This window comes from Ammodytes marinus (genome assembly GCF_949987685.1).
Source record: "Ammodytes marinus genome assembly, chromosome: 3".
In the NCBI taxonomy this organism is placed as follows: domain Eukaryota; kingdom Metazoa; phylum Chordata; class Actinopteri; order Uranoscopiformes; family Ammodytidae; genus Ammodytes; species Ammodytes marinus.
The window spans coordinates 2,575,045-2,602,074 of NC_137232.1; the positions used below are offsets into that span (position 1 = coordinate 2,575,045).

Below are 27,030 nucleotides of genomic sequence, written 5' to 3' on the forward strand. Positions count from 1 at the left end.
TCAACCAACTTGAACAAAATAAAACTACCACAATGGTATATTTGTTGAAACAAAGTAAGTGACTCTTCTTCAGCAACAGTATTGCAAGAATTGTCATAATTGCACATTGTGTCTATGTTCACTTGGCCTCATTGCTTTTACCCTTAAAACAATAAAATATAGCAGCATAATATTAAATTCAAGTAAATTCAATAACAGCAGGAGAGAAACTTTTTCCCCAAACAATAAACATGATGCAACAACTCTCATAACACAACATTAGAAATAAGTTGCTGCTCTTCAGTAACAAAGCATGAATAGGCCTACATAGTGCAACAAACAAAAAGTACAACAGTGTTCTTAGTGCAAAAACAAACAAAATTTGTTCAGCAAATATTGTAATTTAATATCCCTTCTTATGACTCATTCATTTCTGAAAGTGGCTGTTGTATTACAGGTTATTAGCAAGGAAGACAAGTCTGTCAACTGTCTCTGGCTTCAGAGCAGATCTGTGGCAGGTCACAATGTTGCCACCAGTGCTGAATGCCCTCTCTGAAGGGGCACTAGTGGCAGGAATACAGAGGTATTTCCTGGCCAAGCATGCCACTCTTGGAAAATGTGCCTTGTGCAGCCTCCACCACTCCAGGGGATCTGTCTCGCCATCGACCTCCTCTGCCTGCAGGTAGCTCTTGAGCTCAGCTTCCACAGCATCTCTGCTGGAATAGGCAACTTGGCCAATTGGTTGAGCTTTCTTGAAAAAGCTACCCAGACTTCGCTTTGCTTTCTTTGGTGCCGCGGCTGCCTCTGCAGTTTCTACTGCAGCTCCTTCTTCTGTAGCTTCTCTTGTTTGAGGCTCTTCTGTAGAATTAGCCTGTCTTTGCAGCAGTGACGTAATCTCTGCTGCAGCTTTAGTTTTTATATATTCTTTCCTGTCATCTGCGATGTATGTTGCTCTGAAACGTGGATCTAGGAGGGAGGCCATGTCTAGCAGGTCATCTGTGGCAGCCTCAGAGTATTTTTCATTTAAATACTTGAGGATGGACTTCTTCATATCCTTTGTCAGGTCTGTGTCGTCTTCAGCTGGAGTCAGGACAGTGTTGTTGAGAAGATGGAGCACAGGTTTGAGGTATGATACACTGACATATTCTTCTCCGGAGAGTGCATCAGTGAACTCAATCAGGGGGCCAAGGGTCTTGCTCACTGACTCCAGAACATCCATCTCTTGCCATGATGGCACCAGGTGCCGGGTTTTCCTTTCAGCCTTAAGGACCTGAGATATGGCTTTTTCCTGTTCGATCACCCTTTGGATCATTTTCTGGCGAGATCCCCATCTGGTTGGCGTTTCGGTGATGAGGCGGTGAGGAGGTAGTCTAAGTTCAGCCTGGGCATCAGCCAATTCTCTCTTCCTTTTCCATGAGTAGGAAAACGCACTCACAATCTTCTTACATATGCCGACTGCACGTTCAACAACAGGCTCTCTGGCACTTCTCTCTGTAAAATAAATAATTCATTATTCTATATGTACACACATCCACATACATTTTATGTTATTTGAGAACACACAACATAAAATAATATATATTCATAAAATTAATAAAGATATGTGCATATAAATAAAGAATAATGATAATGATTAGGAATTATTCTATATACACACATCCTGATACATTTTTGAGAGAAAATAGCCTGTCATGCCTACTATTAAATTGCAAATTCACACTGGTTGTGTATACAAATCAAAATTAAAATATAGGATAACATGACATAGACCAGAAAAAATATATATTTAGAAAGACGTTTTTAAAAGACATCCTCGCCTATTACAGTACACTGACTGGACTACTTACAAGGATATAAGAACAGTGTAAAATGAACCAGTAGGTGGCGATAATGCCCCGTGTAGTTGTAAATTAAAAATCGAATAAAAAAAACATTTAGACCTACCGATAGCGAGGTGCAGCCGGTGGCCAAAGCACTGCAATCTGGTCCAGTCGTTCAGTGCCACTGCCTTCACAACGTTTGCGCCATTGTCGGTGGTGATGCATACTTGCGACTCTTCTTTAAGTCCCCATGATTCAAGCGATTCCCTCAAGCCTTGGGCGATTGCTTCTCCAGTGTGGTCATCGGGGAAATATGACGTTTGTAAACACTTGCTGCACAACTCCCACTCGTTGTTGATGAAATGGATGGTCAAACTTAGATAAGGCTCCATTGTCCGACTTGACCATAAGTCAGTGGTCGTTGCATAATGTTCGATGCTTCGGATTTCTTTCTCCACTTGCTCGCGGACCTTGCCGTATAGTTTTGGCATCTCAATTTGACTGAAATGTGTTCGCGCAGGTAACACGTACCTGGGATCCAGTGCCTTGACCATATCTTTGAATCCCTTTCGATCGACCGTTTGAAATGGAACCATATCTTTACACAGGTAAACAGTGACGGCGTTTGTTATCTCGTTCCACCGCTGGCTTTTTTTGTCGTAAGGACTGCCTTTGGAAAATACCTGCGTGAGCGATGTCTGAGACGCAGATACAGCCCTTTTCTTCCCGCTGCTGGTCTGCGGAGGACGCATCCTTTGGCTCTCTTCATATTCCAACAGGTGATTTCTTTGTAAGTGATGGAAAAGGTTACTGGTATTAGCACCCTTTGCCACCACTGTTTTCTTGCACAATTTGCAGTTGACAGTTTTCTGCTCGGTGTCTGACACTTTAAAACCAAACCATGTCCAGATAATGGAATTTGCACCCTTCTTTTTCACCAACTGCTCCTCTTCCTCGCGTGCTGCGCTTTCAGCCATATCTCCGTCTGTTTAGCAACTGCCGCTCTCTCATGCATGTTGTACACATGTACACGTTTGTAAACAGTGTGTTGCTTACGCGGGCTGATGACAACGCAGCCTGGACTCATTGTGATGATGTCATTGCTTTTGCGCTCTTCAAAATAAAAGGGGGAAAAAAGAAAGTGTTCATCTACTGGTCACACCGGTCCCGAGGTAACGTCAAAATCCCTACCGTAGCGAAAATTCACACCGGTATACCTTCAGTACCGTTTATACCGTACACCCCTAGTCCACGCCAGCATTTACTTAATCGCCCATGGTCAGAGTCATGTAAGTGGGTTTCTTGAAGGAAAACTATTCCAGCCCTGAGTCGTTTTAGGTGGGTTAAGACCTTGCCCCTTTTCACTTGGTGATTTAGCCCCTTGACATTCCAACTAATTAAATTAAGATTGCCCTTCATCTAGCTCAGTTATAGTGAGAATAAAAAGAGTTGCTCCGATAAGAAAAAGAGTAGCAAAATACAGAGGAAAAAAAAAAAAGGAAAACATAAATAACTGAAAACACAGCAGGTGATGGCTTATCAGCTAAACCCCCAGTTAACACCAACCCATCCCACCCAGAACCCACCGCATATATTGTTCTAAACAGCAAACCCCAAAAGACCCTTACTAGTCTCACAACAAACATTCCAAGCTTTAGCTTCCTGACCTGTGCTAGCTCCCACATAGGTCTTGTACAATTCACCCCATAACAGCCTAGTAACACTATGAACAATCCAGCAAACTGTCAAAATGACAACACACTAAACAAAAATACCATGCTCACCCAGCAGATTCAAAATACAAAAAAAAAGAAAAAGGCGTGAGTTTAGAAAAGCTGTCCAAATGGCAAAAAAACAGACACGCTTATCCAGCCGTTTTAATATAGAGATACAAATAAAAAAAGCGAGTGAATTAGACAATACGTCAAAATGACAAGCAACAAAAATATCACGTTTTTCGAGCTGATTTACTCATTCTAAAAAAGGGAGAAAAAATGCGTGTAGTACCATCAGTCTGAGAGTTTGGCTGGGGATATGAAAAGAGCATTTGTCCACATTTGTATACTCACAGCAGGCAATCGTATTTACTACGGACTCACACCCAATGTAGAGATGTAGTTAGATGCTTCAGAGACGGACCGCAACCACCTTCTCTCGCCGCTCTGGAAAGTAATGCGAAGCTTCGCAGCAGTCTATTAATGCCTCGTTTTTAATAACACAACGGATAGGAAGCTACCTGTGCTTTTTTTTAAACGGTGAAACTAAAATAATAGTTTTTATTGGTAGTTTTGCCTGACTGGTGTATAGCTATTAGCTTTGGGACAAGCAACCAGCTATGGCTTAGCTCCGGGTAAACACTGTGTTCGCAGTCACGCAGTGTCTCTCTAGTATCGCGAGAGCACGGCAGAGACGGTGGGAGAGCCCCATGGACATATAAAGAAAGCCCGGCAGAGAGGTGGGAGGGGCCAGCCAGATCGCACAAATATAGGTCATCCTGAGACCAGAGGACAATCAGGGTATAGAGGCTTGCTACAATAAATGATCTGAACGGGTTTTTCAGCAAACATCTAAAAAAATAAGTATTAGGGACTACTTAGACCATATAAAATTGACAGCAAAGTGCATAATATGTGAGCTTTAAGTTGTTTACACGTTGCTTGGCAACGCGCTCAGACTACTGTTGTCGGACTATTTCCTTTTGTCTCCTGACAGCCTCTGAACGTGCAGATGTTCAATCAAAAACAATTTTCCCCAGCACTATTTTGCACTGCTGCGGCTTCCTGGGCTTAGCCCCGCCCCAGACGATTGTGATTGGTTTAAATAAATAAAAACAGCCAGCCTAGTTTTCCCCCGTATAGTCGAAATTTACCAGCTTGGATCCAAACTACAGCAACCATACTACTTGCTGTAGCTTTGCAAGACTACCCCACAATTGATATTTTGAGTATAAATAAAGGTAAAATGAAGAAATAAAAATTAAGTGGAGCAAAATAGTAGTATAGAGTATGAGCATAAAGTAACATCAAATGGAAGCTTTCAAGTAAATTACATCACCATAAAAAATAACTTGAGCACAGTACTTAGTTGTGTGTTTTATTATAATTTTGTTGGAATGCTGTTGGAGGATTTTTTTCTAACTGGCTCAAACTAATGTTGTGCTTGATTGTTTTTTTAATCTTTACAACTCAAACGTGTTGAGTGAATTGTTTCATATAACAATGAAAGCCATGGTTACAAACTCTCTAATTTTTTGTATAAACACGATCTGACCTTATACATCGTTCCATCGTTACCAGGGACCATCCAGCCCCTGTTGAATTATGCAACAGTCTCTCTGGATAGCAGGTAACCTTGTTTTGACCTGTCATGGCCCTCTATGTGCAATTACTGTCATTTAAAAAATGCAACGAACAGACATCCCTCATTGGCACAAGGAGTTATGTACGAGTGTACAGTGTGTTTGACAGGTTGTGAACATAAGAGAGTGTTTAAGCCAGGTGAGAGACTGCATTGTGAATAGGGTAACATTTATAACTTATAGATATCATCATGAAACTTTGATTTGAAACAGTCAATTACGCACATTAAATAAGTAATTTTTTTTGCATTACAATTTTTTCAGAAGTTTCTCAATAAATAAGCTAATGTATTATTATGCATGTTTACATTTGCATCTGTTTAAAAACTAAAAATATAGATGTACTTACTGTACATATGAGCCTACAGGACTTAAACATTTATTTTCAGCATGTTTTTAAGGACAAATGTATCATGAATCAGACAATTGACGACATGTGAACAGATCCTTCTAGATTAGAATAACCCTCAGAACAGTGCTAGGAAAGTTAGTTGATGTAAGTGCTTTAGAAGTGGAGATTTTTGGTTCAGGGTATTGCGAAAAACATTTTTTTTAGATAATTGTGGTTAAAGATGGTCATATAGAATCAGATCAAATCAAATCAGGTTTATTTGTATTGCCCAATATCACAAATAGACATTTGCCTCAGTGGGCTTTACATTCCATACAGTATGACACCCTGAGAAAAAAAACCCCCAGTAAAAACCCATTATCGGGATTAAAAAATTGAGAAACCCTTTAGGGAGAGTTGACGGAGTTAAGGTCCCTCTCCCAGGACGGACATCCTGCAATAGATGTTGTAAGTAGAGAAAATCACAAATGAGTCGAATCATTGACCAGATGTTTACATGGTAATACTTAAGAAAAAATGTGACTGTATATTAGAAGAAATATACAGATGCAAACAGACAAGGTTTAGTCCAGTAGATGCCTAAATGTACATTGTGATCCCTTGATTTATACTAGTATGAAAGACATGGAAGCAAAATAGCCACACATCTCAAAATTGACCAGGGCTTGCCTGTTTTTGCCTACAGTTATTCATCTTAAACGAGAGGCCAGTGAGAGCAGAGAGTGAAGTATATTTATTCTAAACAGCTTTTTTACGAGTATTAACAAACTGTAAGAGGAAAATCTAAAATATCAGCCGAGGTCGAAAACACTGGATGCACACTGTATTCCCTGTGTCTCCGTCTTGTTACAGGTTGAACATTGGGAGGAATGACCTGTTGGCCTTCTATGATGGGGATGACCTCACAGCTAAAGTCCTGGGTCAGTATGGAGGCTCCAGGTCTAGGTTTAAGCTCTACACCTCCACCGCAGACATCACCATCCAGTTCCAGTCAGACCCGGCCACCGACATCTACGGCTATGGCAACGGCTTCATAGTCCACTTCTTTGGTAAGCATCAGAAGCAATGACTCATCAATTCAAGTTTTATTCAATCTGGATTACTCATTAAGAGGAGGCCCTCATTCACAAAATAGAGATTACAGCCCACAGGGTTTACACAATTGTACAGGGCATTGTCTATCGCAACGTAACATCAAGGAACTGCCACAAAAACACAGTATCTAGAAGTATTTCAAACAATAAACCAAATGCAAAATACCAAAACTAAGTCAACTAAAACATAAGTAAAAGGGTCTTGGTCAGGCATCTTTGAATAGCTGCTTTCTGGTGTCAGTTTGAAATCAACGGGTAAAAGATTAGTTGTGGAGAGTTCCACACATCACACATTGTTCACCTGAGCTAGTCTCATACATAAGGCTGCCCACCTCCTAACTCCAGCCCTCTGCATCTCCCCACCTCACTCTCAGTGAAGTGCGCATTCCACAATGCTCAACTATTCTTTTATTGCCTCTAAAATAAATCAAGTCCAACTTTGTTCTGATTTATCAGCGATCCTAGCAGCAGACTGGGGGCCAATGCAATCAAAAGGGAAGTTATAGGCAAAATGAAAGAGATGAAGAGAGAATTAGTTTCTGCCGGTTTGGGACCTTAAACATGGAAGCAATGCTAGGCTGGTGTTGGCAGGGGCCGCTCCATCAGTGCAGCTGCCCCCGTCCCAATAGCCAGTGCACTTTATCAGATAAGAGTTAATGAATTCACATTGGGAAAGGCTATACAGAATACAGATGACCCACACACAGGAAGAACGGGACGGAAGGCTTTTTATTGCAGTCTCTTCATGAATCTCATTGGTGGAGTGTAAACACAAGATAGAATATAGTGTCAGAGAAAGTTGCCTTGTTGGTGTCGGTGCCCAAGTCCAATTACTGTCTGTGTGTTTCAGGTGCGCCGAGATCGTTTTCTGGCATTTGGCAGTGCCACGGCGACCACTGCCATACCACGGCTTGAGCCGTTCAGTAACGGTAATGCCAGCCCAAACAATGGTATTTTGCGACCGGCACGCCCCGCCTCCCCCCTATAATTTCACGGCAGGTATTGCCTTTACGGCAGAGGCGGGTAAAACTAAATATAGTTGGTCTTTATTTATTATACTATCTATGGTCTTTATTCACACTATATCACAACATAACGCTGTAAATAAATGGATTTATTCAAGTCTCTGGTCCTTTCCGTTGTAAGGATATGTGCGATCTGTTTGTTGTTGCTTTTGAAATGACAGATGCTTTATAAAACAGTCGGACTTGCTCCGGTCACGGTAGTTAGTGTAGTATAATTCTGAGGGGTACATCATAAAAGGTGTTAGTTTGAGAAATAGAATGAATCTGCTGAGACAGGGTAAGTTGAGGTGGATGAAGTATTTTATTAGGATAAAATAACCCAGAGCCTGTGTCAGACCAGGCTGGCCATGCCCGGTTCGCCAATTCCATTATTCCAACCTGCCCTCTGTCCGTGTGTGTGCTTCTTTTTAACCCCAAATGTGATGGCCTGATTGGTCCGTTTCCCTCGCTACGATCTGCCCTTAATCAGTCTGATTGGTGAATTCGAACTATCTGGACACTGCCTACTTTCTTACAGCATCATCTTCTGGCCTGCAAGGCCTGTCGCCAAGATGTCTGCCCATGTGCTTTTGCAGCAACACGGGTGGACAGTTGTCATAAATTAGCATTAGTTCTACACGTTTTCCTGAGTTTGTTTGAGTAAACTCAGATGCATCTCTAGTTCAGGCTCGTAAAAAGATGCATACCTTGTACGTCCGGAGCCCTTGACCGCTACATGAACCGTTCTGGTAGCCCCATTGGCTCTTAAATCCTTCTAAAACATATATGCTGAACGTGATTTAACGGCTGTTTTTCCCTGCAGACCTATAACCTAACCAGCCAGCATTCCGGTCTCAACTTCACACACACACAAACAGAGAGGGTTCTTCTTCTGGTTTTCCTTCGTTAATTCTGCATGCAATTAAGCAATCTCCTGATTATCAGTAATCTTAGAATGTGTCATTACTAAATACACTACATTAGCATAGCCTCCTGAGCAGGTCGATAACAGAGAATTAGCCCTGACTACAGAGTCAGGTTGCTATATATAGCAGGGGGTGACATTATTAGCCCAGTGCTTGCTTAGCTCAGCCGGTAGGGAGTTCATGAAACCGTAGACCCGAGTTTGCGTCCCGCCCAGGCTGTTTCTTTGCAGACTAGACATTAAGAATTTTTTCACTATATTTTATCAAAGTAGGCCTACAGGTTCCTATCGTTTAACACTGATTCAGTGTCATAAACGATAAATGATTCTGCAGCTGGATCGAGTGGTATTTGCCAGTATGAACTGGCAAATACCACAGGATATGAGTGGCATGTCAGTGGGAAAACGGTTGGTGCCAGTATGGAATGGTAAATACCATTAATATTAGTGGCATGTCAGTGGAGGTGCCATTCTGAAATGGTAGTACCATTTTACAAAAGTGGCATGCCACTAATATTAATGGTATTTACCATTCCATACTGGCACCAACCGTTTTCCCACTGACATGCCACTCATATCCTGTGGTATTTGCCAGTTCATACTGGCAAATACCACTCGATCCAGCTGCAGAATCATTTTGATACCAACAAATATATGATTGGCAGTACATGATGGAAGCATAAATTAACAATGTCAAAAGTGTGAAAACTAAAATTCAAGTAAAATAAGTAAGAAACAATTGAATGAAGATGGAGGTTTTTAATGATTTTATGACAATTTTATGCTTTGTAAGGTACTATTATTAGTATAAATGGCAGGTGACAGTGGCACACAAATAATACAAAAAGGTTTATGACACTGAATCAGTGTTAAACGATAGGAAACTGTAGGCCTACTTTGATAAAATATAGTGAAAAAATTCTAAATGTCAAGTCTGCAAAGAAACAGCCCAGGCGGGACGCAAACTCGGGTCTACTGTTTCATGAATGAACTCCCTACCGGCTGAGCTAAGCGAGCACTGGGCTTTTAATATCACCCCCTGCTATATATAGCAACCTGCCTCTGTAGTCAGGGCTAATTCTCTGTTATCGACCTGCTCAGGAGGCTATGCTAACTACCGTGACCGGAGCAAGTCCGACTGTTTTATAAAGCATCTGTCATTTCAAAAGCAACAACAAACAGATCGCACATATCCTTACAAACGGAAAGGACCAGAGACATGAAGAAATCCATTTATTTACGGCGTTATGTTGTGATATAGTGTGAATAAAGACCAACTATATTTAGCTTTACCTGCCTCTGCCGTAAAGGCAATACCTGTCGTGAAATTATAGGGGGGAGGCGGGGCGTGCCGGTCGCAGAATACCACTTTTGGACTGGCATTTACCGTTACTGAACGGCTCAAGCCGTGGTATGGCAGTGGTCGCCGTGACACTGCCACATGCCGGAAAACGATCTCGGCGTCTCTCGTGTGTTTGTCCAAATGAGTCTCCCAACTAGCACAGGAACCTCTAGCCTGCTATAGTGTTCCTGGGAATGAGCAGAGCCATGTCACAGTTACCACTAAGAAGGGCTTCTCAAAATATTGCTCCTGGAAGGCATCCCCTTGGCCTCAAGCTCCAATAAAAAAATATATCTATCTCAGGCAAAGAACAATAATAAATTCAGCTTTTTTCCTGTGTAGAAATAGTAGATGAAAGTTCAGAAATGAATCAAGGCGTCATCCTCAAGGGACTATACACCCACAATAGGTTTCTGTGACAAATTTAAAAAACATGTCTTACTATGAACAAAAGTCTTGGGTGGACAGAGACGTATTTATTGACATGAGCATCTTCGTGACCAAAACGATATCAACATTAAAGGTGCACTGTGTGCATTTTCAGTGCAGGGGGGTTTCTTTACATGTGCAGAGCCTGCAGTTATTTCACAAAACATTTTCTCTCTACTATACATGTACAGTATGTCTTGGTGTTGAATAATGATGTAATGGTAAATGATTGTAAGGCACCTGGGGCCGGTTGCACCAGCTGGATGTAAAACAAGTTGGTGTAGGCCCTACGTCGGACCTACCTAGTGATAAATGTTAACAGCGGTTGCATCTAAAATTATGACCGGGCGCAGCTACGTCAGACTTAGCGATGTGCGTCCAGCCGTCCACGCATCTCCCGGTGTTGTGCTTCTCTTAGGTTCACCACATCAGACTGTAAAATCAAAGGGAATTATCAGCTGTAGTGCCAGGGACAGCGCTCCGTTCCGTTACATGTTTACCTCTTTTAAGGATGCAACTGCGGTGATAACTCATTCATCAATGCAACTAACTCCAGCACTGCTGAAACAAAATCGCTCAATTAATTCTCCATATATAAATACAGAGGATTGTCATTATGATTTCACAGCTGAAAGTCTGCTGATCCTGTTGCATTCTAACCTTTTTTATTTTCACCTTGGAAACTAATCAGCACTTTTCACTTTACACTTAACTTCTAGGCGTAATGTTTAGTCTCAGATGTAATACTAGGTCCAGATGGTGCAACAGGTTTAAATTCTACTTGTGTTTGTAAAGCAAATTGTGGGCCCTGCAAGTGAAACAGTAACTGTTCAGGAAGCTTTCTAACATCAAACAGTCCCAGCGTTCCGAATCACATACTCTTTCTTTTTTTCTATTCTACATACCACATCTGACATTAAAACAAATCTAGTTACAATTGGGACATACTTTTACTTGTTTATTTCATCATTACATCGCGCCTTGATCTTGCCTCTTGCTTTTATATCCGTCGCATCCCCGTTTGTGTTCATATGGAGGCTTAGTCGTTGTGACGTCACTTGACGTGCGCACCGGATTGTGGGTCAGAATCGCCCAAATAGGATGCTGTTTTCAACACTAACAATCTTGGCCGGATGTTGTAGGACATCCGGGTACTTCTAACCATCCTAAATCTGGCCACAAGAATCGGGACATCCTAAATCTTTTTTCTACATACTATATAGTAGAAAGTATGCAATTCGGAACGCAGGGAGCGTTCCAGGGATCTAATTTTCCTGGGAGGAAAGTTTGTTTATTCAGCTTTGAGAATATATCTTAGAAAATGTTCACTTCTCTGACAAACTCAAAGTGCACCTTTAAATAGCTACTACCTCTCAAACCTTTCACTGGCTGTCCCCCTCCCTCTACAGAGGTGGCCCGTAATGACACCTGCCCCGAGCTCCCAGAGATATCCAACGGCTGGAAGAGCAGCTCTCACCCGGAGCTGGTCCTGGGCACCGTGGTTACCTACCAGTGTTACCCTGGTTACCAGGTGCTGGGGGCGGAGCTGCTGATGTGTCAATGGGACCTGACCTGGAGTGGAGACATACCCAGCTGTGACAGAGGTGAGTGGCAGAAAACACTTCATAGTAAGTACATTTCATTTTGTTATTCAGTCCATATTTTTGACCCGTGAGCAAGTCAGTCAGTATAGACACTGATTTAAAATTCCAGGTCAAATAAATTAAATCATCTAGAAATCCTCAGGAAAGGGGCGCCTTTAGCTCAGTTGGTAAGGCGTCCCCTCCATGGGCCTCGGCCAGCAGCGGACCCGGGTTCGATTCCAGCCCGCGGTCGTTCTCTGCATGTCACTCCCCTCTCTGCCCCATTTCAACTCTGTCTCTACACTATCAATAAAAAGCATAAAAATGCCCAAAAAAATCTAAAAAAAAAAAAAAAAAAATCCTCAGGAATGGCATCCATTCAAACTAAAGACGGGAAAAGAACAAACTAAGAAAACACACAAAACAACCCCACACGTAACACCATGCCATTCCGCATTAATACAATAATTCATGCAAAATAAGAACCCAGACCAAGTATATAGTAGATGAATGAAAATACTTAAAAAGTGCAACATTTCTGTTATAAATAATTTTTTTGATTGGCCTTATGAAATATTCTAATATCTTGAGATGCTTTATTTTAGATTTTCATGAGCTGTAAGCCAGAATCCTGAAAAGTAAAACAAAAAAATGTCTGAAATATATTACTATAGGGGAGAACCTGAGGCATCAGGTAATGTGAGCCACCCCCTGTATCTAGGCAACGGAAAACATTTGTGGTCATGTGAGATATATGTTTTCAAGCCCCTCTCATTTCCCCATGGCCCTGAAAGAGAGGACCTCATGGTGCTGTGGTAAGCATGTTTTTTTCACCAAAATAGGTATTTTGCATGTAAAAGTAAATTTTCTTGCTGTCAACTTAATCAACTGTTGTGCCAAAGCAAATGTATTCACGTAGAAAAACTTCTATCATACGTGTTGATGAACTACCAACATATAAAAACCATGTGATGATATTAGCTAAAGATTAGCCTGAAATGCTAAGAGAAGTAGTTTTTTCTCAAATTGTGGTGGTGGGGGAAAGTGAGCCAAATGCTGTGGGGGAAAGTGAGCCACTGTCTCACTTTCCCCCACCATGAGGCACAAGTTAAGTTTAGTCTTAAACATATTTTAATGTAATATTACATAACATATGTTTTATTTTAATGTCATACACATTGTAGAAAAGCCATCATGCCAAGGAAATACACCAGGAAGACGACCTGGGGCAACCACACGGAAAGAGCACCTTCTCATCTTTCCCTGTAACCTTCAGGGCTGGAATGTAGAGTAGGTCTAGTTGTAGAGTATGGCAGGCTGATGTTATAATCCAGTTGGGTCTTCTCATGTGTTCTGAGTCCCAGGCTGTCCTCGCTGGTTCTGATTTTCCTATGCTTTGACCCCCAGACACAAGCTGGCTCTAAGGGTCCTGTGTTCTGACCCCCAGACTGTGTTCTAATCTAACTGGTTCTATCTTTCATTTGAATCTTATTAAAACCTTTTGAATTATAATATGTTGTATTTGATTTTGTTCAGAGTGACTTTCAAGTGCTTAGAAAATTTGCTTTGCTTAATTGACCATACCCCATCATTCTTTTACCAGTCCGACATTAGTTCTGGAATGTGTGGCTAGCTTTCAGAATTTACTGTTACAATATGTGTTGTTATGGTAGTTTCAGAGTGGAAAAAGTAAGTGGATCAGTTTACCCCACAGCTGGGGTAAAGTGAGCCACATGACAACTTTTTTTTAAACAATCATATTTTCACTGCCCTTTGTCTTGAAAAAAATCTGCTAATGCCCATTTCTAGGAAACATCCTGAATTAATGGGAAATGTGTAAATTTGAGTGATAAATAATTTTAGCTTGCTTAGAGGGGAGCAAATGTAAAAAGTGGCTCAGATTACCCGTTCTCCCCTATGTCTTAAACATTTGTAATATATGGAACTTTAACTTTTTGAATTAAATTAGATAAACAAAAAGAGCTTTTTCCATGATATTCTAATAATTTGAGTTTCACCTGTATATTGCGTTGTTGAGAGGTTGCCCGGGACTTGATAATTGAATTGCCAATGCCTGCTTTTGTTATTGTTGTGTATATGACAAATAAAACATGTTGAATCTTTGTCTACCCATGATGCAGTGGTGTCCTGCGCTGACCCTGGGTCAGTGGAGCACAGCAGACGGGTGCTGTCAGGGCCTCATTTCACCGTGGGCTCATCCATCCAGTTCATCTGCAACAAGGGATTCAGTCTGTCTGGAAACAGCCTGCTAACCTGCTTCAGCAGAGGCTCTTCAGGCCCACAGTGGAACCAGAAGTTACCTAGATGCCAGCGTACGTACCAGGCCTCCACAGTTACACTAGTTAAACGGCATTCAAATTAGGAGAAAGTAAAACTGACTTACACAAATATCGTTTTTTTTTTTAATAATGGCTGCTTCCGGGAAGCCGAAAGCAAATTTAATTTAAAGTGTAACTGCACACTTATTCATGTTTTTTGAGATAGAAGCTGAATTAAATTACTATGTTGTTAAGGAACACATAAATGCTGGTGTAAATATTGACAGTTTTTTCACTGTTAAATATCGGCATTTTAAAATATTTGATGTATTGTAAATTACTTTAATTGGAATGGAATGGGATGCAGAGGGTTAACCTCATTTGCATTTGTGCCTCGCTCAGTGCACCACCTACTCTCTAGGTGGAAGCACATTGTGCGTTGGCGCTGCCTTAATAAAATGAATTGAAGCGGACAGCAGAAATAACTTTGGAGCAGACAGGCTCAGTTGTTATCCCTGAGACGGAGATCATGAGCAAACGAAAGATTCTCTTTAAGCCTAAGGAGCAAAGCACATGTCAGGATGTGAATGTGGAACTGTCTCTCACATGGAACAGACATATTTTACTTTCCTAATGCACTTGTCATTGTCCACAGTCACCTTGGGGTTTTTGAAAGACACCTGATAATATTTCATCTATTTTGACACTTCTTCCAGGACAATCCCCTCTGTCTGGAAATCTTCCATCATATGCCCTGTGCCTAAAAAGAGTAACCCCACCTGCAGGGCTGTACAGTGCGACAGTTTTGATCGCATTTGCTACTGAAATTGATCACGTGCGATGATGAATACAATTCCACTCGCACAAGTGCGACAGCTTGCTAATGAGCAGATGCTGTCCGTCTGAGACACAGAGGAGTGCTGCACAACACTGCTTAGAGTGCTCTACATTAACACTCTCCAAATTCGGGTAAATGTCGTCTTAGGCAAGTAAGTTATTGAGTCCATCCTCCACTTTGGCTGGTGAAAGATGTGTGCTCGGGACCTGTGCTTGTGCGGCGATTAATACACTTCACCAACAGTAATAACCGGAAGGAGACGGCACACAGTTAAGTTAGCGCATGTGCAAACAGAACATTTCCTGTGCGCCTTCACATTAAAAGCCTGTTACTAGCCAAACGTGAGTTGACTTTTATTTTGAAGCCGGTAAGAACAAGAAGTTAGTGCTTCACAGCCCTGCAGTGCGCTAGCTTGAAAATCAACTGCTTCAGCTGCAAAGAGCAGTCAACAGTAGTCTTTTTAAACAAAGTTTGAAATAACTGATAAGCCACTGAAGAACTACTCCCAACACATTCACAACAACCTATTTAACTTATTCCAAATTTTACCAATATGTATAGGCCTACTTATTTATTTAATAGGCTTTAATGTTTTAAAGTTTGGTTTTAATTAACAGAAGGACATTTAACAAAAAAAAGTATTATTATGAATATAATAATGATATGTATATATACAGAAAATATATAGATATTAATTTTATGGGGAGAAATAATTCTGAATCAGCAAAAAATTACAATTGGCAGGTTAGATTTTTTTGTCTAAATTGCAATCAGTGCACCCCTATTCATTTTTCTACAATTATTACTGCACACACTAGGATATGATATTAATTGAGAATTTCAAATGAGACCAAGATGACAGGCTAAAAGGTAATTAGAGCGAAATGCATGGGTTAAGGTAATGCAAGTTTTCGATCATACTTTGTGTGCTACTGAATTTATTTTTGTGCTACTGATTTTTTTTGCTTGCTAGCACCAGTGCTACCACCTAAAAAAATAAGCGTACAGCCCTGCCCACCTGTGACAATGACTATCGACCTGTGGCCTTAACATCCCTAGTCATGAAAGGCTTTGAGAGGCTAATTCTCACACAACTACAGGCAGAGGTCAGTAATTACTCTGACCCGCTTCAGTTTGCGTACAAACGTCACAGAGGGGTAGACGACGCCACACTAACACTTCTACATGGAGCTTACACCCACCTTGAGAAGCCCAAGTCATTTCTACGGCTGGTGTTCGTAGACTTTTCAAGTGCTTTTAACACAGTGCAACCCCATCTAATGGGACAACAGCTCACCCAGATGGATGTCAATCCCCACCTCATACTGTGGGTGCTCTCATTCCTGACAGGCAGACACCAGAGAGTGAGAGTTAACGGCCACCTCAGCTCATCCAGAAAGATCTCTACAGGTGCTCCACAGGGCTCTGTCATCTCACCAGTTCTCTTCACACTCTACACCAACAACTGCAGAAGCATAAACCCAAACATTACATACATCAAGTATTCTGACGACACTGTCATCATGGACTCCACCAATTCATCTGATCAGTTACAGTCTGAACTGGCCACATTTTCAGACTGGTGCAGGCGGAACTGCCTTGATCTCAACATCACCAAAACAAAAGAACTGATAATAGACTTCCGTAAGGCCCCCTCCACCTTCCCCACTCTGACTGTCAACAACCAACCGATAGAGAGGGTTGACACATATAGGTACCTTGGGACAATAATCGACCACAAACTAAACTTCAAAACAAATACTGATACCATCCACTCCAAATGCCAGCAGCGTCTCTTTTTCCTTCGGAAACTCTGCAAACTCCAGGTCCATCCATCTGTTCTGACAGCATTCTACAGATGCTTCATTGAATCAATCATCACCTTTAACATCACTTCCTGGTTTGGAGCACTGTCCAACATCCATAAGAACCCACTCAACAGAATCATCAAACTGAGCAGCAAATTAATTGGACAGCAGGAATCACTCATCAGCATTTACAACAAAAGGACTAAGCAACAAGCACTAATCACCTTGGATATCACACACACTCTACACAGCCAGTAGTGCCTCTTACCCTCAGGCCACTGATACAGAGCCCCTACAGTAAGAACAAACCGAGCAATGTCAAGCTTTGTCCCGGCATCCATTAGACTTTTGAATGGTTAACACCCTTTTTGAACTGTCTCCTCGCTCAATTTTTTATTTTTTATTTTTTAACACCTGGACTATTTTTAAACTTTTTTAACGTATTTATTACTCCTCCTCTATGGAGGTACTATTTATTCACTAGGCTAAGCAAAGATTGTTTTTATCTGGCATATGTCGAGTACGTGCTGATGCTGTGTGTGTGTGTGTGTGTGTGTGTGTGTGTGTGTGTGTGTGTGTGTGTGTGTGTGCGCGCGTGTGTGTTTGTATATTGTATGTACTGTTGTACCCTGATGCTCCTCCACATATGAAGTTCCTAACGGAAGAATAAAGTTCTTTGAATTTGAATTGAATTGAATTGAAATCACTGTTACGGTTTGGGGCCCAAATTGCACTGGTAGAATTGCATTTAATGATAAAGCTTCACTGTAAGTGTTTGGTGATTTTCAGGTAAAAGAGTTATTATGGTCTTGGGTTGAAAAACGACAATACATCTCAGTTCTATAACATGTCATTGTTTCAACAGCATTTCAATGACCTGCTGCAGTTTGTGACATTCATATAGTTTATAGACAGTTTTAACCTTGGCATGTAGAATCACAAGACCCAAGCTGTGTGTTAGTGAGTTGACGGCCCATGGCTTTGAAGGCCACAGTGTGCTCTGTCACAGTGTCTCACAGCATGTGGTCACTTCAGATGGTTCATGCTGGTTCTGTTTTTCGGCCGGTGACACCCACTCTGTGCAGAGGCTGGCTGTTAGAGTAAGCACACGCAATTAAATAGTACAAGGTCTGACCGTGCTTTGAAAATAATTACTGTGTGTGTGTGTGTGTGTGTGTGTGTGTGTGTGTGTGTGTGTGTGTGTGTGTGTGTGTGTGTGTGTGTGTGTGTGTGTGTGTGTGTGTGTGTGTGTGTGTGTGTGTGTGTGTGTGTGTGTGTGTAACCTCCCATGTTTGTGCACACACTTTACCATGGCGCTTAAAATGCACATTTGAGCTGTCTGTCACATACAACATACAACGACAATGTTTGAAATTATTACTGCACATTATTAAAACAAGCTCAATATCGTATCCAGCCTTATCCAAGTCCATATTCATCCTCAGAGGAGTTGGGAACATTTCAATGGCCATCTGCTTATTACATTTCTTGGTTGGATGGTGATGCTTAAGAAAGATCAAGGTATGGAATCATTCTCGGGCAGACCATGAGTATCCATACCTAATGTGATGTCTATCAGGAAGGAACCGTGCTCCACCAATACCACTTATATTAGATATGATCATATCCAACTCAGAACGCATAATCTCTAACAATAATAAAATGTACTTTATTTATATATAGCCCTGATTAAAAACAATCGTTGATAAAGTGCTTTCACAGAAGCAAATACAAATCAAATACACATTTACTTCAAGTCAATACACATATCCATATATACTAGGGCTGTCAAGCGATTTAAAAAATTAATCTAATTAATTACAGGCTCTGTGATTAATTCATCTAAATTAATCGCATACTTATATGACACTTGTATACCTGTTTATAAACAACTGTATAGGCTACTCTCTCTCTCTCTCTCTCTCTCTCTCTCTCTCTCTCTCTCTCTCCCCCCGCCTCTCGTAACTTCTGCTTCTTGCTAAATGACGACTGCCTATCTTCCACACAACAGACAGCGCTGCACTGCCACAGGTGCGGTGCGCATGCCATAGCCTATGCCGACTCATTCAACGTCCTACTCATAGCCAAAAATATTGAGACACACACACACACAAAGGAGGAAAAAAAGACAGGCATATGCCAGCTAGGAAGAGTGAGAGGGGGCGGGTGTCAGTTTGTGTGAGACGATCGCAGCTAGCAAACAGACACGGAGGAAGATTGAGAGATACTGTTTTGAACCTACATTGTTAATTAGGCACCCACTAAATCAATAATGCACAGACACTGCGGAGAATAACAAAAGACGTATTCCTACCTTCGTGCTTATTTGCCCATAACACATCCATAAAGCCCTCGGCCTCTTTCCCCTGCTTCTTTCTTTACTCTTTAATCCCGTGCCGGCCGTGTCAGCAAGCTACAGGTGCAGCTCCGCTATCGTCTCACCTCTTTTGCACCGGGTCAAAGGGCAATATAGAAGCGATTAATCTGCGTTCATTTTTTTAATCGCGTTAATTTTATGTGATTAATTAATCGAAATTAACGCGTTAATTTGACAGCCCTAATATATACACATCATTCAGATGGTAAAAATAAATGGAAGATGGAGCATCTTTAAAGGACAGATGCAACAAAAACTAAATGAGATTAAAAGGTGCTATGGATGAAATGTTTCTACACAAAGTCTTGTCAAACCCAAACCTATGGTGCCCTTTCCCCTCCAGCCGAGGCCTTTGAGCCATGCCCTCACCCAGGACGGCCCACCTATGGGATCCCCAGCTCCAACAGAGCCCACTACCAGCCTGGAGAGAGCCTGCTCTACTCCTGCCTGAGCGGACACCAGCTGCTGGGGGAGCCTGTGCTGCACTGTGTCCCTGGTCACCCCTCTCAGTGGAGTGGGCTGCCCCCTGTCTGCAAAGGTGAGCAACTGCAGCCGGAGCTCTGTTTAAACTTCAGTAATACAGTGTATACAGAAATACTTTTTAGGAGTGTTTGTATTGTTCCTTGGCAAATCAATTATGTTTTTTTTCACACTTTTTCTCACCAGTCTTATTTCTTATTTCCTTTAATTTTTTAATACGTTAGATTTGCCTTTAAAAAATGATGTGTATATAGGGGAGAGGGGGGTGAGATGTGCCACTTTTTACTCAAAGTGACTTTAAAGTAAGACCTTGACAGTAAAGTCTCCAACTCAAATATGTCCATATATTTCAGCGGCAACAATAACTTTGGATCTGAAATAAACTGTTTAAGAAATATAGCTTTCGGAAAAAAAAGTTGCCCCCGGTGTGGTGTAAGTTGTGCCGTTGGAGAGAATACCATGGGGTAAATTGTGCCATTGATATATATCTCATAAACTGTAATGCAAGACAAATCCATAAGACAATTACTTATTTAAGGTTTATTTAAAGTATAAAGTAAATATTTTATAAAGATTGAAGAGATGTCACTCTCTTCTGAGCTACTGTAGACAATCACTTTCTTTTTGGTGACCAGCGTATACAGCCATGCCAATGGCACAACTCTCAGAAGTTTACGTTGCACTAGCTGCTCCGCCCTTGTAGAACCAACTGCCACCTGGCATATGCGATTCCCCCTCCATTTCTGCCTTTAAATCAAGGCTCAAAACCCAGCTGTACACCCTGGTTTTTTCTCCCCATTAACTATCTTACCTCTGCACTACTATCTTTGTTTATATGTGGATGTCTGGGCTTTATGTCTTTTATTTTGGTTATTGTTATTTTACCTTATTTTTTTACCTACTGAATGCACTATGTAAAGCAATTTGGACAGTGCAAACTGTTAAAAATGTGCTTTTATAAATACATTTTACCTACGTACTTACTTATAACTCACCCCAGGCCCTCACCCCACAAATCACCCCAACCCCAGAATTTTGGATAATAAGCATGATGCAGCAGTTTAGGGCTGACATTGTGCTAACTATATAGACACAAAGTGTAGCATACTAAAGCACTAAAACATGTGTCAAATGTTTTCAAACGTATCTATAATTGTTCAGACACAATAATCAAAAAACCTTGATCATGGAAATTTTACTTTGAAAGGCAAAAAACAGTTTTTTGAGCTTAAATGTGCTTATATCTTATTCCATGTTTCTCCCTTCTTTACAGGATGAGTTAAATGGATGTCTCTTCTTAAATATGTGCTCACATTTCCAATTTCTTCTATGGTTTTCTAGAAACAAGGGGTGGCACAACTTCCCCACCGGCACAACTCAGGCCACTCTCCCCTATAATGTATATCTAGAAGAAGAATAAAGACGAAAATTAAAGCCAGGTCAAGTCATGTTTTGAAATACAATTGTGTCTACGTATATAAGAAAGAAAAATTAGATATTATTCAAAATTTGATAAGCAATTGAATGCTTAATTGTGAAATTTCCCTTGTAAAAGAGTCTTCGGACTCAATGGGATATACCTGTATAAATAAAGGTTAAAGAAAAAAGGAATCACTACTGAATATTCAATGTTTACAATGTAAGACCCTTGAATTGTTTGAATACAAATATGAAGTCAAACTGAAAATAATAATAATAATAACAGCAATAATTACCATCTTAAAAGGAGGTCACTTAAAACCAAAGTAATCATCCATGGCCATCCATGGTAATCGACCAAATCCATGGCCCTTTCAACAAATGAAACAAACAAACATATCTTAAAATGAAAGCTATCCATTGTAGCTTGAATGGAAAAAAAATTACTATCAAAGTGCTTTACAGGTGCAAGATTAAAATACATAATACACATTAAAAAAGCGAATGAATAAAACATTTAAAAGCGAATGAATAGAAATAGAACATTTAAATAAAATAAAAATTAAAGGTTAAAATGAAAACAGAAAAGTCTTCTGACTTGATTTAAAAGAGCTGAGAGTTGCAGCAGGCCTCAAGTTTTCTGGGAGTTTAACTGATAGATCTTAATATTCTACATTAAATTGGTTAATTTATTGTCTGAATCCATATTATGTTTCAGTAGATTAATTTTGTGTGGCACAGTACAATAGGAAAATAGGAATCATCAAAACATGTCTTGTCTATTGCACAATACTTTTTTTGCAGCAGGTGACAGGTGAGTGCTGTTTAACATGGCCAATTAAACCTGCAGTCTCCTGCTCTGGCCTTGGCTCAATGTGTTCATCTAGGTCAGTGTGTGAGTGTGTGAGTGTGTTCCTCTTCTGCTGTTCCTTTGCCTTGCCCGTTGCCCTCACACTGTTAACTCACAGCAGTCAACTTCTTATTGTCAGACCGTTTATTACAGTCAGAGCTGCCGCTGAAAACGGGACAGAAAAGACACACCGGTGGAACCACTTCTCCTGTTCGCTACCACATTTATTAAACTGTGAAACAGCAGCATGGACATATTCTACATTTTGAATTGAATCAATTTATTATTTGATCGCGAAATATATGGACGTTGCAGATCTTTTGCGATATGTTGTTGAAGTTTAGAAAATAAAGCAGAACAAATGTATTCCTAATCTTTTTTTTACTCCGCCCACATGTGATTCAGTTTCATTAAGGCAAGGCAAGGCAAGTGTATTTATATAGCACAATTCAGACATAGTATACTTAAAGGTGCTGTAAGCAGAATGGTTCTTTTAGCTAACTTCCTGTCAGTCACTGCAGTTAGCAGTCCCCTCGCTTGTCCCTACGTCACCACATGAATGCACTGCGGTCTTCAAGCAGCAAGTTATCTAGCATCATCTCAGATCCATAAGTGTGATAAAACATGATAAAAAACATCAAAACAGACATTGGGAAGAATTTTTACCTGCTTCGCATTGTAGGCGCATACACATTCACCCATCTGTTGCTCTGGCGTGCACCGGCAGTGGGACCATGGAGTGTATACTATACAGTGCTGTGTGAAAGTTTGTGAACCCCTTGAACCTTTTGGAATTTTATTTATTTTTACCATTATTAATTCATGTTTATCAATACCAGTATTTTTTATATGAAATAACAGATGTTTGTTTATCAATTCAACATTTTTCTTTTCCAGAAATCAATTGTTAAAACAGATAAAACAAATTATTTGACAATTGTTGTATGTGCAAAAGTTTGTGAACCCTGAGCTGCATTGCTTAAATCGAGCAAGTAAACACAATCAGATGGGCCAAATTGAGTCATGAAATGGACCAATGTAGAGAGAGATCTTTAGGGAAGAAATTGGGCGGCACTAGATAAAACAGAGATAAAACCAGGTCAGTTTAGGCTCACCAAAGTGAACCCATACAGGTCAGACATGCTAAAAGGGAAACACATCTCTGAGGATCTCAGGAATAGAGTTGTGATGCTGCACATTTGTCTGGGGACAGCTATAAATTATTTAAAAAAAAGTTTGAGCTCCATCGGTCCACTATGAGGCAAATCATCTACAAATGGAGGACTTTAAGAGTGACTGAACATCTGCCTAAAAGTAGACTTCCTTCAAAAATATCCACAAGCGCCACAAGAAAAGTGATTTTTCAGTTAAAAGCCATCACAAACATTACATCTAGTGATTTGCAGACCTCTCTTGCAGCATCTGGGACAGATGTGCATGGTTCCACAATAAGAAGAAAACTCAGTCAAAATGGCTTTCATGGGAGGGTTGCTAAAGAAGCCTCTGCTCTCAAAAAAGTGCCACCCAATTTCTTCCCTAAAGATCTCTCATTACATTGGTTTATTTCATCAATCAATTTGGCCCACCTGATTGTGTTAACCTGCTCGATTTAAGCAATGCAGCTCAGGGTTCACAAAATTTTGCACATACAACAGTTGGCAAATCATTTGTTTTATGTCTTTTAACAATTGATTTCTGGAAAAGAAAAATGTTGAATTGATAAACAAACATCTGTTATTTCACATAAAAAATACTGGTATTGATAAAAATGAACTAATAATGGTAAAAATAAATAAAATTCCAAAAGGTTCAACGGGTTCACAAACTTTCACACTACACTGTATATGAGTGAGACAAGTGTCGGTTTGTAGCGTTCTCTCTTCTGATCGGATAAAAATTTCGGGATACTCCAATAAGTTTATTTGCCTATTACATGCCAAGCAGCTGACAGAGAGAAACGCGCACATTATGTAAGTGATCACTGTATGAATAAAGAGCGATTTTACACTTATATTAATATAAATAAACCGCTTACTTCACCTTTAAAGGTCACATATTATGCTAAATGCACTTTTTAAATGTGTTCTAACTAGGGCTGTCAAAATGAACGCGTTAACTCAGGGTGATTAATTTCTGGAAAATGCGTTAATTTTTTTTAACGCATTTAACGCATGTGCAGAACGATCCGCCCCGTGCATCCCACCGGCTCCAATAGTATCCAGCTGCAGCCCCGGAGACAAGCACCCTGGCGTGACAACGACACCCAGGCGTCACCGGCTCTGTACTACAGCCACTCTAATGCCTCGTTTCCACCGAGTAGAGCGGGTCGGATCGGAGCGTCTCAGAGCGGGACAGCTCACTTTTAAGAATCTCGGTGTTGTTTCCACCGCCGACCCTACCCTTACTGGTAGGGCGGGGTTTAGGCTGGACTGCGATAGCCGACGCCAGAATGTGGGTCAAACTATCGGGCTGTGGGAACAACTGTGGTCAAGCCAGCGGTCTCTTGTTTTTGCTTGGTCAAACCAGCCGCTTCTTTATTTATTCCCCCCGTGTTGTGAGCACAACTGATAGAGACAGTGAGCGAACAGCACTGGCTGCGGCAGCTACGTGACATCGTAGCAGTGGGACACAGTGTAGCCAACTGATTCATTTAATGACGAGGAAAAACACCACACAATAAACAGTGCCGCGCTCACATTTTCGCCAAAACTCTCTTCACTCTAGCCGAGGTGACTACAAACGGCGGAGATGATTCAAACCAGCCGCTTCTTTATGTATTCCCCCCGTGTTGTTGTGAGCGTGTATTTTACTACTATCTATGGCGTAAACACACAGAGACGGCTCGGCGCAACTCATAGAGACAGTGAGCGAACAGTGCTGGCTGCAGCAGCTACGTGACTATGGGACACAGTGTAACCAACTGATTAATTTATTGACGAGGAAAAACACCACACAATAAACAGAGCTGTGCTCACATTTTCGCCAAAACACAAGACTCTCTTCACTCTTGCCGAGATCTACACATGGCGGAAATGATTCTTTCGACCAATCAAATGACGGCAGTGTGTAGCTCCGCCTTCTCATGCATTTTCGGCCCGCTTTCAGGCCGCTAGTACCCCTACGGAGGAGTACTGAGATCGGGAGCGGCTCAGAGCGGTTAGGTGCACTTAAACCGTACCCTACCCAACTTTTGGCAAATGAAAAGCCAAACTACCCGGACCGAACCGCTCCGACCCGACCCGCTCTACTCGGTGGAAACGAGGCATAAGTTGTGGCTGACCCAGGATCAGTAGCTGCGCGCAGCCAAACATAACAGCACGCTAGCCCATGCCGTGTTCGGTCACGTCTGTGTCGGGGGCATAGATAGTTTATAAAATCAACTGCCGCGGGTGACGTCGGGAGCAACAGGAGGAGAAACATTGTCCGCTCTATTCAGAGCGCGCGAGGACACAAACGTCTGCAGTTTTCAGAGGTGTGTGTGAGTAGACAACATAACGTCGGCTTCCTGGTGCAAATGAACAGTCCCCTAGGACGTCTTCGCGCGTACAAACATATGTGTACACACACACACACACACACACACCGCGGACTGTAATCAAGTTGTATTCAAGAATGCACAACCTATAGATTCACAAAATAAATGCCATTATATAGCCTATATTTGCCCAAAGACATAGTAAAGAGACAGACCAATTGAATTATGGTGTGGTAGGTATATATTTTAGTTAGATTTAAATTTATTTTCAGTATTAAAACCATCATTTGGATTTTTAATTAATACCAATACTAATTTTAAATGTACATAGGCTATCTACCTCCTGTCCTTTATCTTTCCGTTCATACAACAATATATAGAGAACATTTGAATTTTTCAAGCATATTTCGAATGGTAAAATTAATCGTGATTAATCCACAGAATCCTGTGATTAATCTGATTAAAAATTTTAATCGTTTGACAGCCCTAGTTCTAACATATCCATGGGTCCACGGTGTGCCTAGAGACTGCCAAAATATAAAAAAAAATAACAATCTCTCCTTTTCTCACTCTCCCCCTTTCTGAAACCCCCACCCCTCCCCCCAATATACTCCAGTCAGAATTCTCGCCGACTATTACGTAATAGTCGGCACAGCCACATCTTTTCTTTATATGTCCATGCTTCCCCCCAGAAACGTCCACCGTGCACTAGTCTATGATAACCCCACCCCCCCATTTCTTATTGGTCCACGGCCCCGAGATCTGATGGAAAATTTTCCGAGCGACAGCCATGTTGTTTTCCCCGCTAAGCGACAAGATGCCCTTAGTACAGCCTGAATGTTACATACACCAACACAGAATGCTTTTGCTCATACTCCACTAATTTATCTTAACCACAGCAGTCTATTAATGCCTCGTTTTTAATAACACAACGGATAGGAAGCTACCTGTGCTTTTTTTTAAACGGTGAAACTAAAATAATAGTTTTTATTGGTAGTTTTGCCTGACTGGTGTATAGCTATTAGCTTTGGGACAAGCAACCAGCTATGGCTTAGCTCCGGGTAAACACTGTGTTCGCAGTCACGCAGTGTCTCTCTAGTATCGCGAGAGCACGACAGAGACGGTGGGAGAGCCCCATGGACATATAAAGAAAGCCCGGCAGAGAGGTGGGAGGGGCCAGCCAGATCGCACAAATATAGGTCATCCTGAGACCAGAGGACAATCAGGGTATAGAGGCTTGCTACAATAAATGATCTGAACGGGTTTTTCAGCAAACATCTAAAAAAACAAGTATTAGGGACTACTTAGACCATATAAAATTGACAGCAAAGTGCATAATACTGTATGTGAGCTTTAATCAAGAATCATTTTTGATGGCTTAATAACATATTCACAAAGTAAAGCCCTGTAAGTCCCTGTCTAGTTATCTGCCTATTATTTCAGTTATCCAGGATCTCTTTCACTTTTTGTTTATATGTAAAGATCATTATAAAACATTATTAACCCTAAATATATATATATTTTTACATATATCCCTATATACTGTAAATATTGGACATCAACATGGAAGATGTTGGAACAAGTGAAAACATTTAGCAGGAACCAGATATTCAAGATC

General features: G+C 41.0%; 1 protein-coding gene across 1 annotated transcript in view; it reads left to right on the top strand.

Moving 5' to 3' along the window:
- Nucleotides 1-27,030, top strand: part of sez6b (seizure related 6 homolog b) — a gene marked incomplete at both ends in the record, with an annotated part of 230,597 nt that overhangs the window by 199,729 nt on the left and 3,838 nt on the right. The window contains 4 exons of the mRNA XM_080053689.1: nucleotides 6,362-6,558; nucleotides 11,713-11,907; nucleotides 14,028-14,219; nucleotides 19,532-19,726. Of these exons, the coding sequence (XP_079909815.1) occupies nucleotides 6,362-6,558; nucleotides 11,713-11,907; nucleotides 14,028-14,219; nucleotides 19,532-19,726 (779 nt within the window). The remainder of the gene's footprint in view (nucleotides 1-6,361; nucleotides 6,559-11,712; nucleotides 11,908-14,027; nucleotides 14,220-19,531; nucleotides 19,727-27,030) is intronic.